At 47.7% G+C, this 14,288-nt stretch overlaps 1 protein-coding gene across 1 annotated transcript in view; it reads left to right on the top strand.

The window, feature by feature from the left end:
* The first annotated feature begins 6 nt into the window (after positions 1-6).
* Positions 7-14,288, top strand: part of LOC119979431 (DNA mismatch repair protein Mlh3-like) — a 48,534-nt gene continuing 34,252 nt past the window's right edge. Inside the window, exon 1 of the mRNA XM_038821657.1 lies at positions 7-163. Within this exon, the coding sequence (XP_038677585.1) occupies positions 155-163 (9 nt within the window). The 5' untranslated portion in view covers positions 7-154. The remainder of the gene's footprint in view (positions 164-14,288) is intronic.

Below are 14,288 nucleotides of genomic sequence, written 5' to 3'. Positions count from 1 at the left end.
CAGTTTGTACTGGAAGCAGCTGGAGGCTGCTGGGGTACAGGTAGAGTTCCCAGATGCTGAGAGTCCCACGATACTGGTCAAGAAAGTGCCGGCCTGTTTCATCGAAAAAGAAGCCAGTGAGATTCGGAGAGGGCGGCAGCCGGTTACTCAAACTATGCTGAAGGTAAGGACCTCTCCTCTTCTCATTCTTCCCTCCTTTGCAGTTTAAGGAAATGCGATTAATTTCGGGGCAAGGGAAAGGTCATTGAACCACCTTGCTCCCCACTCGCTGCAAAGTCGTTCACGTTGCACTGCCAGTCAGTGCTGTGTCAGACTGTAGACTTATGGAGATTTTGAGGGACGCAGTAGGATTTGATAAATTCAGTCTTCCTCAATATGCAAGGTCCGAGCTACAGACCCATGGCACTGACTCAATCTCGGTGCAATCCTGGGGACCTCCAGGGTTTATAGATTACTGTGCCACAGCAATAATAGCAGCAAGTTGTATTTATATAAACCTCCAATGTAATAAAATATCCCAAGGTGATTCACAAGAGTATTAGCAACCAAGATTTAACATGGAGCCCCATAGAGGGATAACCGGGAAGATGAGCAAAACTAGCAAATAGAAATTTTCAGGAGTGCTATAATAATAATCTTTATTATTGTCACAAGTAGGCTTACATTAACACTGCAATGAATTACTGTGAAAAGCCCCTAGTCACCACATTCCGGCGCCTGTTCAGGTACACAGAGGGAGAATTCAGAATGTCCAATTCACCCAACAGCACGTCTTTCGGGACTTGTGGGAGGAAACCGGAGCACCCGGAGGAAACCAACGCAGGGAATCGAATCGGGGTCCCTGGCGCTGTGAAGCAACAGTGCTAAGCACTGTGCTACTGTACCGCCCAAAGGAATAGAGTATGTAAAGAGGGGTTGGGAAAGAAATTCCAGAACTTGGGACATAGAATGCTGAAGTGCAGAAGGGTTTAGTTTAGACAGGCATCATGATTGGCGCAGGCTTGGAGGGCTGACAGCTGATCTCCAGCAACTAATTACTGGCACCATTTCAGCTTTAGCAAACAGCTGGCTTCACTGATGGTGCGGCCCCTGAATTGGCTGAAGTCCAATCTCTCCAGCTGCACCAAGCCTTTCGTACCTCCAAGCCTTCCTCTGAGCGCTAACCCCCTCAGCAGCATGGAGCGCGTGGTCTTCCGCCACTTTCGTAGCTCCATGGGATTTGTCCTGGTGCCGAACTACACAAAGTTATCAAACTGAGACTTTTCCTCAGCCCCAGCCACACACAGCCAGCTAAAACCTTTACCACCTGGAGCCTCTTTTTCTGGCTCTCAGCACTCCCAGTCACCTGTACTTACTATTACCCACCTCCACGAGGCCCATGGTTGGGTGTTATTGCCACCACGACCACCCGGGTGTCCTGGTAATCTCTGCAACGGCCCCTGAAGAATCTGAAACACTGGGTTGAGCAGGTGTAGCCTGTTCCACTCCAGACATGTACCAAAGCTCAAAGGCATTCCAGGACTCGTACTCCTCACCATCTGCCTGGAAAATTCCCTGGAGACACAGGAAAACTTTCAATTGGAAAAAAGAGAGCTTTGCGATAATGAACTTCTTTTATCATGGCTTTGAAAATTTGAAAAGTTCTTGGGCTGAACTCTCCGTTTTTGGGATTATGTCCCCACGCCGTTGTGAAAACTGGTCTTTTAAGCCACGAAAACTGTCATCAAAAGGCCACAGATTCACAGCCTTGCTGGGGGCTAGCAGGCAGCTATTGTGGAGCTCGCATCTCCAGCTGCAGATACGGCCCCCGCACTTCCGGCCTCCAGCGGCCATGCCGTCCTCCATGGCGGACTCAGCCCGCAGACCTGGACCGCGCAAATAGTGCCCTGCATCGGCCGCTCGCCTGACCCAGACCGCCCGCACACATAGCCCCCCAGTCCCGAATATAGCCCCCCCCCCTTGCCCTCCGATCGGCACCATATAACATCGGACCATGCCCTATATTTGTGGATCAGTGTGGAGAAGGGGGGCAGTATGTGGCACTTATGGAAGATAAGGGAGCATGTGAGAGGATTGGGATGGCTGTAATAATAATAAGCTTTTATTGTCACAAGTAAGAAGTTACTGTGAAAAGCCCCTAGTTGCCACATTCCGGCACCTGTTCAGGTAAGCTGGCACGGAAATTGAACCCGCGCTGCTGGCATTGTTCTGTATTATAAACCAGCTGTCTAGCCCACTGAGCTAAGTACATAAATTGAGTTTAATAAAAGCGAGGAAGTCTTTCCCATGTTTTGGGAGGTGTTGTAGGCGCTAATTAGGGGGGAGCTAATTTTGATTAAGGCGCACAGGGAGAAGGCAGAGAGGCTGGAAAGGCAGAGGTTGGGGGAGGCCGTTTTGGTAGTGAATCGGCAGTACTTGTTCACACTAGAAGAGGAGTTGTTGAACGAGAGGAAGAAGCTCCAGATGAAGATTGAACCTTTGTCGACGTGGAAGGTCTGGGGTCTGTTGCACTGGGTAAAGGGGCAGTTTTATGAGCATGGCTTGCCCATCAGCTGAGACGGCAGGCAGAAACGAGAGAGATTGTGCCGATAAAGGACTCTGATCCAGGGAAGGTGAGTGGGGCATTTGAGGCCTTCTGTGGGGCTGTACAGGTCTGTGCCCGTGGGGGCGGGGGGGGAATGAAGCATCCAGAGTGCGGTTCTTATTGATGATATCGTTGTTAAACGGGCTACCAGGGTGTTGGCAACTCCTCTGGCAGACCGTATGCCAGAGGTTATAGCTGAGGACCAGACGGGGTTTGTGAAGAGGTGACAGTTATTGTCTAATATTAGGAGGTTGTTAAATGCGATGACGCCCCCGGTGGGTGAGGAAACGGAGCTGATAATATCCATTGTCACGGACAAAGCGTTTGATCGGGTTGAGCAGGAGTATCGTTTCAAGGCGGTTTGGTTTGGGCTGGGGTTTTATTGGTTGGATTAGGTTGTTGTAAAGGGCCCCAATGCAACACATTTGGGGTATTTTTGGCTGCACCGGGGAGCAAGGCAGGGATGCCCAGTTTCCCCATTGCTTTTTGCATTGGCGATGGAACCATTGGCGATGGAAACATTGACGATGGAAACATTGGCGATGGAAACATTGACGATGGAAACATTGGCGATGGAAACATTGACGATGGAACCGTTGGCGATGGAAACGTTGGCGATGGAAACATTGGCGATGGAAACATTGACGATGGAACCGTTGGCGATGGAAACGTTGGCGATGGAACCGTTGGCGATGGAACCGTTGGCGATGGAACCGTTGGCGATGGAACCGTTGGCGATGGAACCGTTGGCGATGGAACCGTTGGCGATGGAACCGTTGGCGATGGAACCGTTGGCGATGGAACCGTTGGCGATGGAACCGTTGGCGATGGAACCGTTGGCGATGGAACCGTTGGCGATGGAACCGTTGGCGATGGAAACGTTGGCGATGGAAACGTTGGCGATGGAAACATTGGCGATGGAAACATTGGCGATGGTGCTTTGGGCATCGATGGAGTGGAGGGGAATAGAGCGGAAGGGTGTGGAACATTGAGTGTCCCTATATGCGGAAGACTTGCTGTTATATTTTACGGATCCAATTTGTGGTATCAGTAGGATTACTGACTAAATTTTGCCCCTACAAGTTAAATGTGGGGAAAAGTGATGTGTTCCTTAAGATCCCAGGTTCGTGGAAGGGGTCTGGAGATGTTGCCATGTCAGCTGGTCAGGTCGGGTTTCCGGTATCTGGGAATACGAGTGGCGCATACAAAGAACAATGCAGCACAGGGACAGGCCCTTCGGCCCCTCAAGCCAGCGCCGATCACGTCACCTACCGAGACCAACCACCTGTATCCTTCTGTACCCCGTCTGTTCATGTGCGTATCCAGATAAGTCTTAAACGTCGCTAACGTATCTGCCTCAACCACCTCACTTGGCCGTGCATTCCAGGCCACCACCACCCTCTGTGTAAAAAAACTTCCCCCGCACATCTCCACTGAACCTTTCCCCCCCTCACCTTGAACCTGTGCCCCCTTGTAATTGTCATTTCCGCCCTGGGAAAAGCCTCCAACTGTTCACCCTATCTGAACCCCTAATAATTTTAGAAACTTCTATCAGGTCGCCCCTCAGCGTCCATCTCTCGAGGGAGAACAATCCCAGTTTATTCAATCTCTCCTCATAGCTAATACCCTCCATACCAGGCAACATCCTGGTAAACCTTTTCTGTCTCTCTCCAAAGCCTCCACATCCTTCTGGTAGTGCGGTGACCAGAATTGGACACAGTATTCCAAATGTGGCCTAACCAACGTTCTATATAATTATAACATAATTTGTAAACTTTTATACTCGATACCCCATCCTCTGAAGGCAAACATGCCATATTGTTTCTTTATCACCATTTCCACCTGTGCTGTCACTGTTAAGGATCTGTGGACCTGCACGCCCAGATCTCTCTGCGTCTCTCGGCTCCTGATGGTTCTGCCATTTATTTTACAGCTCCCACCTGAATTGGATCTACCAAAATGCATCACCTCGCATTTGTCCGGGTTAAATTCCATCTGCCATTTCTCTGCCCAATTTTGCAGCCTATCTGTATCCTGCTGTGCTCTCTGACAATCTTCATCACTATCCGCAACTCCTGCAATCTTAGTATCATCTGCAAACTTGCTAATCAGACCTGCGATGTTTTCTTCCAAGTCATTTATATATATTAAAAAGAGCAGAGGTCCCAGCACTGATCCCTGCGGAAAACCACTCGCTACAGACCTCCATTCGGAAAAACATCCTTCCACTGCTATCCTGTCTTCTGTGGCCAAGCCAGTTCTGGATCCATCCAGCTAGTTCACCCCTGACCCCATGTGATCTAATCTTTTGCACAAGCCTGCCACGAGGGACCTTGTCCATAGTTGGGCTCTGTTGCAGAAGTTAAATTTGGCTAATTTGGTCGAGGGGGTTAAGGAGGATTTAAAAAGTTGGGATGTTTTATCGCTGGCAGGGTAGGTCCAAACCGTGAAGATGATGATCCTCCCAAGTTTTTATTTATTTTTTCAGAATCTCCTGATTTTTCTGCCTCAATCTTTTTGGGAGGGTAAATAGGACAATTTCAGCCTTTATATGGTAAGAAGTTTTACAACACCAGGTTAAAGTCCAACAGGTTTGTTTCAAACACGAGCTTTCGGAGCACTGCTCCTTCCTCAGGTGAATGGAGAGGTATGTTCCAGAAACATATATATAGACAAAGTCAGAGATGCCGGACAATGCTTGGAATGCGAGCATTTGCAGGTAATCAAATCACTACAGATCCTGAGAGAGGGATAATCCCAGGTTAAAGAGGTGTGAATTGTCTCAAGCCAGGACAGCTCACTATCAGTCCGGCATCTCTGACTTTGTCTATATATATGTTTCTGGAACATACCTCTCCATTCACCTGAGGAAGGAGCTGCGCTCCGAAAACTCGTGTTTGAAACAAACCTGTTGGACTTTAACCTGGTGTTGTAAGACTTCTTACTGTGCCCACCCCGGTCCAACGCCGCCATCTCCACATCAAGCCTTTATATGGGCAGGTAAAGTGCCTCTGATTTGGAGAGTATTTTTGCAGGAGGACAGGTGGTCGGGGCGGGGAGGTTATTGACATTGCCTAACTTGATGAATTATTATTAGAAGGCGAATGTGGAGAAGGTTCGGAAATGGGCCGTGGAGGAATGATTGGTTTGGGGAGGATGGAGGAGGCTTCATTACAGGGACAAGTTTGAGGGCACTGGTGATGGCTCCCTTTCCGTTCTCACCGGCTAGGTACCCAATGAGCCGGGTGGTGGTTGCTTTGTTAAGTGTTTGGAATCAGTTTAGGCAATATTTTAAGTTGGAGGGCATATTGTTGTGGCCGCTGATCTGTAGAAATCATAGATTTATTCCAGCAGGGTTAGATTCAGTGTACAGGGTTTGGAAGGGCAGGAAAGGGTGAGGTTTAGGGACTTGTTTGTGAAAGGTAGATTTGCAGAGCTGGGAGAGAAGTTTCAGATGCCAAGGGCAAACGGGTTGCGGTATTTGCAGATTACGAATTTTCGTGAGGAAGGAGCTGGCCACGTTTGGTCGTTGCTGGAGAAGATAGTGTCTGAGGATGCGACAGGGGAGGGCAGAATCTCTGAAATTTATGGGCAGTTAATGGTGAGGGAGAGGCTAGATGGAGGAGATGAAGAGGATGTGGGAGGAGGAGCTGGTGGTACATTTGAAGGGGGGGATCTGGAGTGAGGCTTACGTAGGTTAAACTTTACCTCATGTGCGTGATTGAGTTTAATTCACAGTAGTACAAAGACACGTATGGAGTGTGTTTTTCTGCAGATGGAGGACAGATGTGAGCGGTGTTCAGCGGGGCCAGTGAACCACACACACACTATTGGTCTACCTAAAACTGGTGGGGTTTTCAGAGTCTTTTTCATCGACAATGTCAGAGATTCTGGGGATGAAGGTGGGCCCAAGCCCGTGGGAGGCAATATTTGGGGTATTGAAGGATCCGGGCATGCATGAGGGGAGAGACATTTGCCTCCCGATAGCCCAGAGAAGGATATTGTTAGGGTGGTGGGCTCCAGAATTGCCAAGGCAGCAGGGTGGTGAGTGCCCTGGCAGAATTCTTGCATCTGGAGAAGATAAGGTTTGCCATCAGGGGCCAGATAAGGGGGTCCACTTTAAGAGTTGGTAAATGTCAGCAGGGGGGAGGGGGTTGTTTTATATTATAGGTCCTAGGTGGGATGGTGGAGGAGGTGTTGATGCTGCAAAGTGTATAAGGATCTATGTAATGTTGTGCTTTGTACGTGCAGTGAAAATGTCCTGAATAAAAATATTTTAAAAAAACTATCACTAACCCTTTCGGATTAATGTTGGGGAGGCTGTGGTATTGTCGCTGAACTAGTAATCCCGCGACCTAGGATAATGACCTGGGGACCCGGGTTCAAATCCCACCATAGCAGGTGATAGAATTTAAACTCAATACAATATCTGGAATTAAAAGTCCAGTGATGACCATGAAACCATTGTCGATTATCGTAAACACCCATCTGGTTCACTAATGTCCTTTAGGGAAGGAAATCTGCCGTCCTTACCCGGTCTGGTCTACATGTGACTCCAGACCCACAGCGATGTGGTTGACTGTTAAATGCACTCTGAAATGTCCCAGCAAGTTACTCCGTTGTATTCAACCGCTACAAAATCACAAAAACGGAATGAAACCGGACGGCCCACCCAGCATCGAACCAGGCACTGGAAACGGTAACGGCAAACCCAGCCCTGTCGACCCTGGAAAGTCCTCCTCCCTAACATCTGGGGCCTGTGCCAAAGTTGGGAGAGCTGTCTCACAGACTGGTCAAGCAACAGCCTGACATAGTCACACTCTCAGAATCATACCTTACAGACAGTGTCCCAGACCCCACTATCATCATTCCCGGGTATGTCCTGTCTCACCGGCAGGACAGACCCAGCAGAGGGGCTGGCACAGTGGTGTACAGTCAGGAGGGAGTTGCCCTGGGAGTCCTCAACATCCACTCTGGACCCCATGAAGTCTCGTGGCTTCAGGTTAAACATGGACAAGGAAACCTCCTGCTGATTACCACGTACCACCCTCATCGACTGATGAATCAGTTACTCCTCCATGTTGGACACCACTTGGAGGAAGCACTGAGGGTGGCAAGGGTGAAGAATATTCTCTGGTTGGGGGGACTTCAATGTCCATCACTAAGTGTGGCTCGGTAGTACCACCACAGACCGAGCTGGCCGGGTGCTAAAGGACAATAGCTGCTAGATTGGGACTGTAGCAGGTGGTGAGGGAACCAACAAGAGGGAAAGACATACTTGACCTCATCCTCACCAACCTGCCTGCTGCAGATGTATCTGTCCATGACAGTATTGGTAGAAGTGACCTTCGCATAGTTCTTGTGGAGACAAAGTTCCATCTTCACTTTGAGGATACCCTCCATTGTGTTGTGTGGCACTACCACCGTGCTCAATGGGATAGACTTCAAACAGATCAGCAACTCAAGACTGGGCATCCATGAGGCGCTGTTGGCCATCAGCAGCAGCAGAATTGTATCAACCACAATCTGCAACCTCACAGCCCAGCATATCCCCCACTCTACCATTACCACCCAACCAGGGGATCAGCCCTGGTTCAATGAAGAGAGCAGGAGAGCATGCCACGAGCACCATCAGGCAGACTGAAAACTGAGGTGTCAACCTGGTGAAGCTACAACACAGGATTACTTCCGTGCCAAACAGCATAAGCAGCAGGTAATAGACAGAGCTCAGCGATTCCACAACCAACGGATCAGATCTAAGCTCTGTAGTCCTGCCACATCCAGCCATGAATGGCGGTGGACAATTAAACAATTCGCTGGAGGAGGAGCTCCACAAATATGTGGAGCTGACTCCACTGGAGTCAACGGGAATCAGGGGGAAAACTGTCCACTTGGAGTCATTCCCGCACAAAGGAAGATGGTTGAAGGTCAATCATCTCAACTCCAGGACATCACTGCAGGAGTTCCTCAGGGTAGTGTCCTAGGCCCAACCATCTTCAGCTGCTTCATCAATAACTTCCCTTCCATCATAAGGTCAGAAATGAGGATATTTGTGGATGACTGCACAATGTTCAGCACCAATCTGAGCTGTTGGTCTCTCTCTGACAAACTTTGGTTTGAAAATTCTGCAGACATCTTTCCTCTCTGCACTGTCCGGAATGATTCTATCAATATCTTTTCTTCCGTCAGTTTGTTTCTTAGCTAGATCACAGAATAACCATCACTGAATTGTGGGATACTGTCTCAAATTGTGGAAAAAATGTGAGTGTTGAGTAATTGAGCAGTATAGTGATAGATGAAGAAAAGGTGCTGAAAAGGCTGGAAGCTCTCCAGGTAGAGAAGTCGCCAGTCCCGGATGGGATCCGCATCCTAGATTGCTGAGAGCCAAGGGAGCAAATTGTGGAACAGTTGGCAGAAATTTTCCAGGCCTCTCTGAACATAGGATTAGTCACGGGGGACCGGAGAAATGTGACGCCATTGTGAGGCAGAGGATAACCCAGGTAACTACAGACCTGTCAACTTGACATCAACACTGGGAAAACTGAAGGAGGCCATAATAGAGATGAGATAAATATAGACTTAGAGCAAATAAGTTAATATTAGACAGTCAATATTAAATTTGACAAATTTAATTGATTTTTGGCAAAGTGACACAGGCAGTGGATGAAGGTGATGCCGTGGACGTTGTATATTCGGACTTTCAGAAAGCATTTGATACAGTGCTATATGGCAGGTTGGTCAGCAAATTAAAAATGTTTGGGATTGATGGATCTGTGGCAGCATGGATTAGAAAGTTGGCTAAGAGATAGGAAACCGAGGGAAGGTATAGATGGGCATTTCTCAGACTGGAGACGAGTTGAAAGTTGTGTTCCCCAGAGCCCAGTGTTGGGACCCTTGCTTTTTCTGATTTATATAAATGATTTAGAGGTGGGTGTTGAGGGCAGAATCTCTAAATTTGCAGATGATACTAAGCGAGGGAGAATAGTGAATTGAGAGGATGACACTGAGCGACATCAGAGGGACATTGACAAGTTGGCCAAATGGGCAGTCACCTGGCAGATGCAACAAAATGTGAGGTAATACATTTTTGTTGAAGAAACACGGGGAGACAATACAGGCTCAATTGTACAACTTTGAGGGGAGTCCAGGAGCAGAGGGACCTTGTGCATAATTCAAGTTCAAATGCATAATTCTCTGAAGGTGGTCAGGCAAGTTGAAACAGTTGTTAAGAAGGCTTACAGCATTGGTGCATTTATAAATAGAGGCATAGAGTATAAAAGGATATTCTGTTTCTACTAGTTGGTATGTCAGTGACTAGGGGTCACAATTTGAAGATGGTCAGTAAGAGAACTCGGAGTGAGATGAGGAAAAATTTCATTACTCAGAGAGTTGTTGGGGTTTGGAATGAGCTGCCTGGGAGAGTGGTAGAGGTGGATTCCATAGGAGGTTTCAAAAGAGAGCTGGATATCTATTTGAAATTGATGAATTTAGAGACTGCGGAGATGAGGCTGGGGAATGGGACTAACTCGGTAGTTCTGTTGGGAGCCGGTGCAGACATGGTGGCCGAATACAACTGAGATGAGGAGGAATTTCTTCAGCCAGAGGGTGGTGAATCTGTGGAACTCTTTGCTGCAGAAGGCTGTGGAGGTCAAATCACTGAGTGTCTTTAAGACAGTGATAGATAGGTTCTTGATTAATAAGGGAATCAGGAGTTATGGGGAGAAGGCAGAAAAATGGGGATGAGAAAAATATCAACCGTGATTGAATGGTGGAGCAGACTCGATGGGCCGAGTGGCCTAATTCTGCTGCCATGCCTTACGGTCTTGTGGTCTTTTGTGCTGTAAATAAACAAAAAAAACCAACATTGCCATTATATAATTTCCCAATATAAAATCTGTATGGTAGATAATTTCAGAACAATTCCAACCGCACAGGGCCTTTCATCGCAACACAATTTAAGTTTCCTTCTTTCAGTGAGAAAACATACATTTCCCAACAAGGCTCTATATTAATACGTTTAGCGACCTTTCTAAAGAAAGAGCAGTGAAGGAGCCGTGCTCCGAAAGCTCGTGTTTGAAACAAACCTGTTGGACTTTAACCTGGTGTTGTCAGACTTCTTACTGTGCTCACCCCAGTCCAACGCTGGCATCATTTCTAAAGAAAGTTCTAAGTGCTTTGCTAGCAATAAGCTCTGAGTTGAACTGGTATCTCTCAGGATAACAATCTTTCTGGGCTCTTTCTTGGAATTTAATTTGGCCTTTCCTTTAATATTTCAACTGATATCCTCTTGTGACAATCTCACAGCCATTCAGTCCGCTGCTCCCACACCCTGGGCCTGTCAACGGTCAATTCCAGCCCCGCTTGACCAGTACTCGCAACTCAAGTGAAATTGGATTTTATATTAATATCTGTGGCTTTGGTTGAGTGAAATTCACCGCTCTCACCAGGTTTGTAAAATTTAAAGTAACCTTTAATTATTAACAGTAAGTACAATTAAATAGACAGAAAATATAACTGGCTACCTAATACTGATTCCCAACACCCTCCTGTCTAACTCCCGTCACACTCTCTATAAACACATATACACACACAAACAACACAGATGGGAAAGGGTTGATCAAAAGGTAAAGAACATATAATAAAATAAAAGGAGAAGGATCCTTGATTCAGACGGCTGTTTCCCAGTTAGTCTCTTTCTCAAGGTTAGATCTTCAGTTGGGTTCTTTCTTCTCCTTCAGTTTGTAATGATCGTCACTGTAGATTCACAGAGACAGCAGGAAACCGGCAGCAGAGAGGGAGATTTAAAAGAAAATTTAGAGTGCCCAATTATTTCTTTTCCAATTAAGGGGCAATTCTAGCGTGGCCAATCCACCTACCCTGCAGACAGAGGGAGATAACTCGACTCCTCTTCCATTGAGTGTCCTGAGAGTTCTTGCAGGGCGGCACGGTACCACAGTGGCACAGTGGTTAGCACTGCTGCCTCACAGCACCGGGCCTCGGGTGGCACGGTGGCACAGTGGTTAGCACTGCTGCCTCACAGCACCGGGCCTCGGGCGGCACAGTGGCACAGTGGCTAGCACTGCTGCCTCACAGCACCGGGCCTCGGGCTGCACAGTGGCACAGTGGTTAGCACTGCTGCCTCACAGCACCGGACCTCGGGCAGCACAGTGGCTAGCACTGCTGCCTCACAGCACCGGGCCTCGGGCGGCACAGTGGCTAGCACTGCTGCCTCACAGCACCGGACCTCGGGCGGCACAGTGGTTAGCACTGCTGCCTCACAGCACCGGGGACCCGGGTTCAATTCCAGCCTTGGGTTACTGTGAGGAGTCTGCATATTCTCCCCGTGTCTGCGTGGGTTTCCTCCCACAGTCCAAAGGGTTAGGTGGATTGGCCATGATAAATTGCCCCTCAGTGTCCAGGGATGTGCAGGTTAGGTTATGGAGTTGCAGGGATAGGGTGGAACATGGATCGGTGCAAACACAATGGGCAGAATGGCCTCCTTCTGCACTGTAGGGATTCTATGATGTTCTCTGTAAAAACACCACCTGGCAGGAACCAACTGCTGACTATTGTCAGGCAGAACACTCCGAGGCCAACCCACCAGTTGCCAGTTAACCAATCGAACCCACTTCTTCCAAAACCAGTTCCCAAGATTTACTTGGCGCTGAGAAGTCTGGTTTCTCCTCTCCAAAATACAAAACCTAGGAACACAATGTCCTGGAAAGCACAGTGTCCACAGACCAAAACTATAAAATAAAAGAAATTGAAACAAAGGAAATCAACCTGAAAGACTCCTACATCTGGGATTATTCTGCCAAACAATCTACACATCCATAGCTTTCCTGATCAAAACACTCTGCAGAATGAGAGTTCATGGGCGGGATTCTCCGTTTTGCCGGCACCCGGGGGTTTCCTGACGGCGTGGGGCTGCCCCACAACGGGAAACCCCATTGACCAGCCGGTTGTAACGGAGAATCCCGCCGACGGGTCGAGGTAGAAATGTGGCGGGGCGGAGAATCCATCTGCATGTGTCCTTTACCCACTTTAGCTCTGGGCCCACCTTTTCAAACAAGATATAACCACTCAACTCCATCTTTGTGGGCAGCACGGTAGCATTGTGGATAGCACAATTGCTTCACAGCTCCAGGGTCCCAAGTTCGATTCCGGCTTGGGTCACTGTCTGTGCGGAGTCTGCACATCCTCCCCGTGTGTGCGTGGGTTTCCTCCGGGTGCTCCGGTTTCCTCCCACAGTCCAAAGATGTGCAGGTTAGGTGGATTGGCCATGATAAATTGCCCTTCATGTCCAAAATTGCCATTAGTGTTGGGTGTGATTACTGGGTTATGGGGATAGGGTGGAGGTGTTGACCTTGGGTAGGGTGCTCTTTCCAAGAGCCGGTGCAGACTCGATGGGCCGAATGGCCTCCTTCTGTACTGTAAAATCTATGAAATCTTCAGGCAATTTGGCATTGGGGAAAGATTCTTCATTCTATCAAAGCTCAGAGTGGCATTAACTCATCATCTGAACACTGCTATCTCATCTTTCATCCCATTCTCTAAGCCTTTCTTTAGCGAGTTCATGTTGTCTGTCTATGTTTGAAACTCCCTGTCCCTTACCTGTTTTCTTTCGCCCCTCACTAACTTCTCTCCTGGAGTTCCTGTTTAAACTTTCACATTTCTCTTTCCTTTCAAGTTCAGGTTTTTTCTCTCCCTAAAGTTGTTTAGTTTGCAACTGAATTCTAGCAAGCTCAACAGAAATGCTATCTGGATTAACTTCTTCTTCTCATTCCAAATGCTGTGTTATTACCTCAACTCTGTTTGCTTTCTTAGCATCTGCTTTTAACTCTAACTTCAAATCTTTGGGTAATGGGATTTACCTGATCTCGGTTAACTGTCATAAATAACTCAGGAATAAATATTCCCCCTCCAGGAAAGTTTTTTTTTTCTAAATTTAGAGTACCCAATAAATTTTTTCCAATTAAGGGGCAATTTAGTGTGGCCAATCCACCTAGCCTGCACATCTTTGGGTTTTGGGGACAAAACTCACACAGACACCGGGAGAATGTGCAAACTCCACACAGCCAGTGACCCAGAGCCAGGATTGAACCTGGGACCTTGACGGCTGTGAGGCAGCAGTGCTAACCACTGTGTCACTGTGCTGCCCGGGTCCTCAGTGCTGTGAGGCAGCAGTGCTAACCACTGCGCCACTGTGCTGCCCTCTCTCCAGGAAAGTTGTACCAACTAACAAAGTCATTCTGCTTTTCAATAAGAATAGTAAACTTCACCATGGAAATCTTCACCTTGGCAACTCCAGCACAATCATTTCTCTATGGATTCGAGATTCCGGAATAGCTCCCAATTTATCTTATGATCTGGTTTGCATTTTCAATAAGATTGCATTTCTCAACAAACTCCAAAGATCACAATTTGGAATGTATCAATCACTTTGGGGTGAATCGAATGCCAAGGGTTTAGCACTGGATAAAAGCAAATTACTGTGGATTCTGGAATCTGAAACAAAAGAGAAAATGCTGGATAATCTCAGCAAGTTTGGCAGCATCTGTAGGGAGAGAAAAGAGCTAACGTTTCGAGTCCGATGACTCTTTGTCAAAGCTAACAGACAGAGAAAGTGGGAAATATTTATACTGTGGAGTGAGAATGAAAGATGAGTCATAGCCACAGAAACCCAGGGAAACCGGGTGCTAAT

This window comes from Scyliorhinus canicula, chromosome 2, assembly GCF_902713615.1.
Source record: "Scyliorhinus canicula chromosome 2, sScyCan1.1, whole genome shotgun sequence".
NCBI classification, from domain to species: Eukaryota; Metazoa; Chordata; class Chondrichthyes; order Carcharhiniformes; family Scyliorhinidae; genus Scyliorhinus; species Scyliorhinus canicula.
Note: the sequence above shows the minus strand (reverse complement) of the source record. Positions and strands in the feature narration are given on the sequence as shown.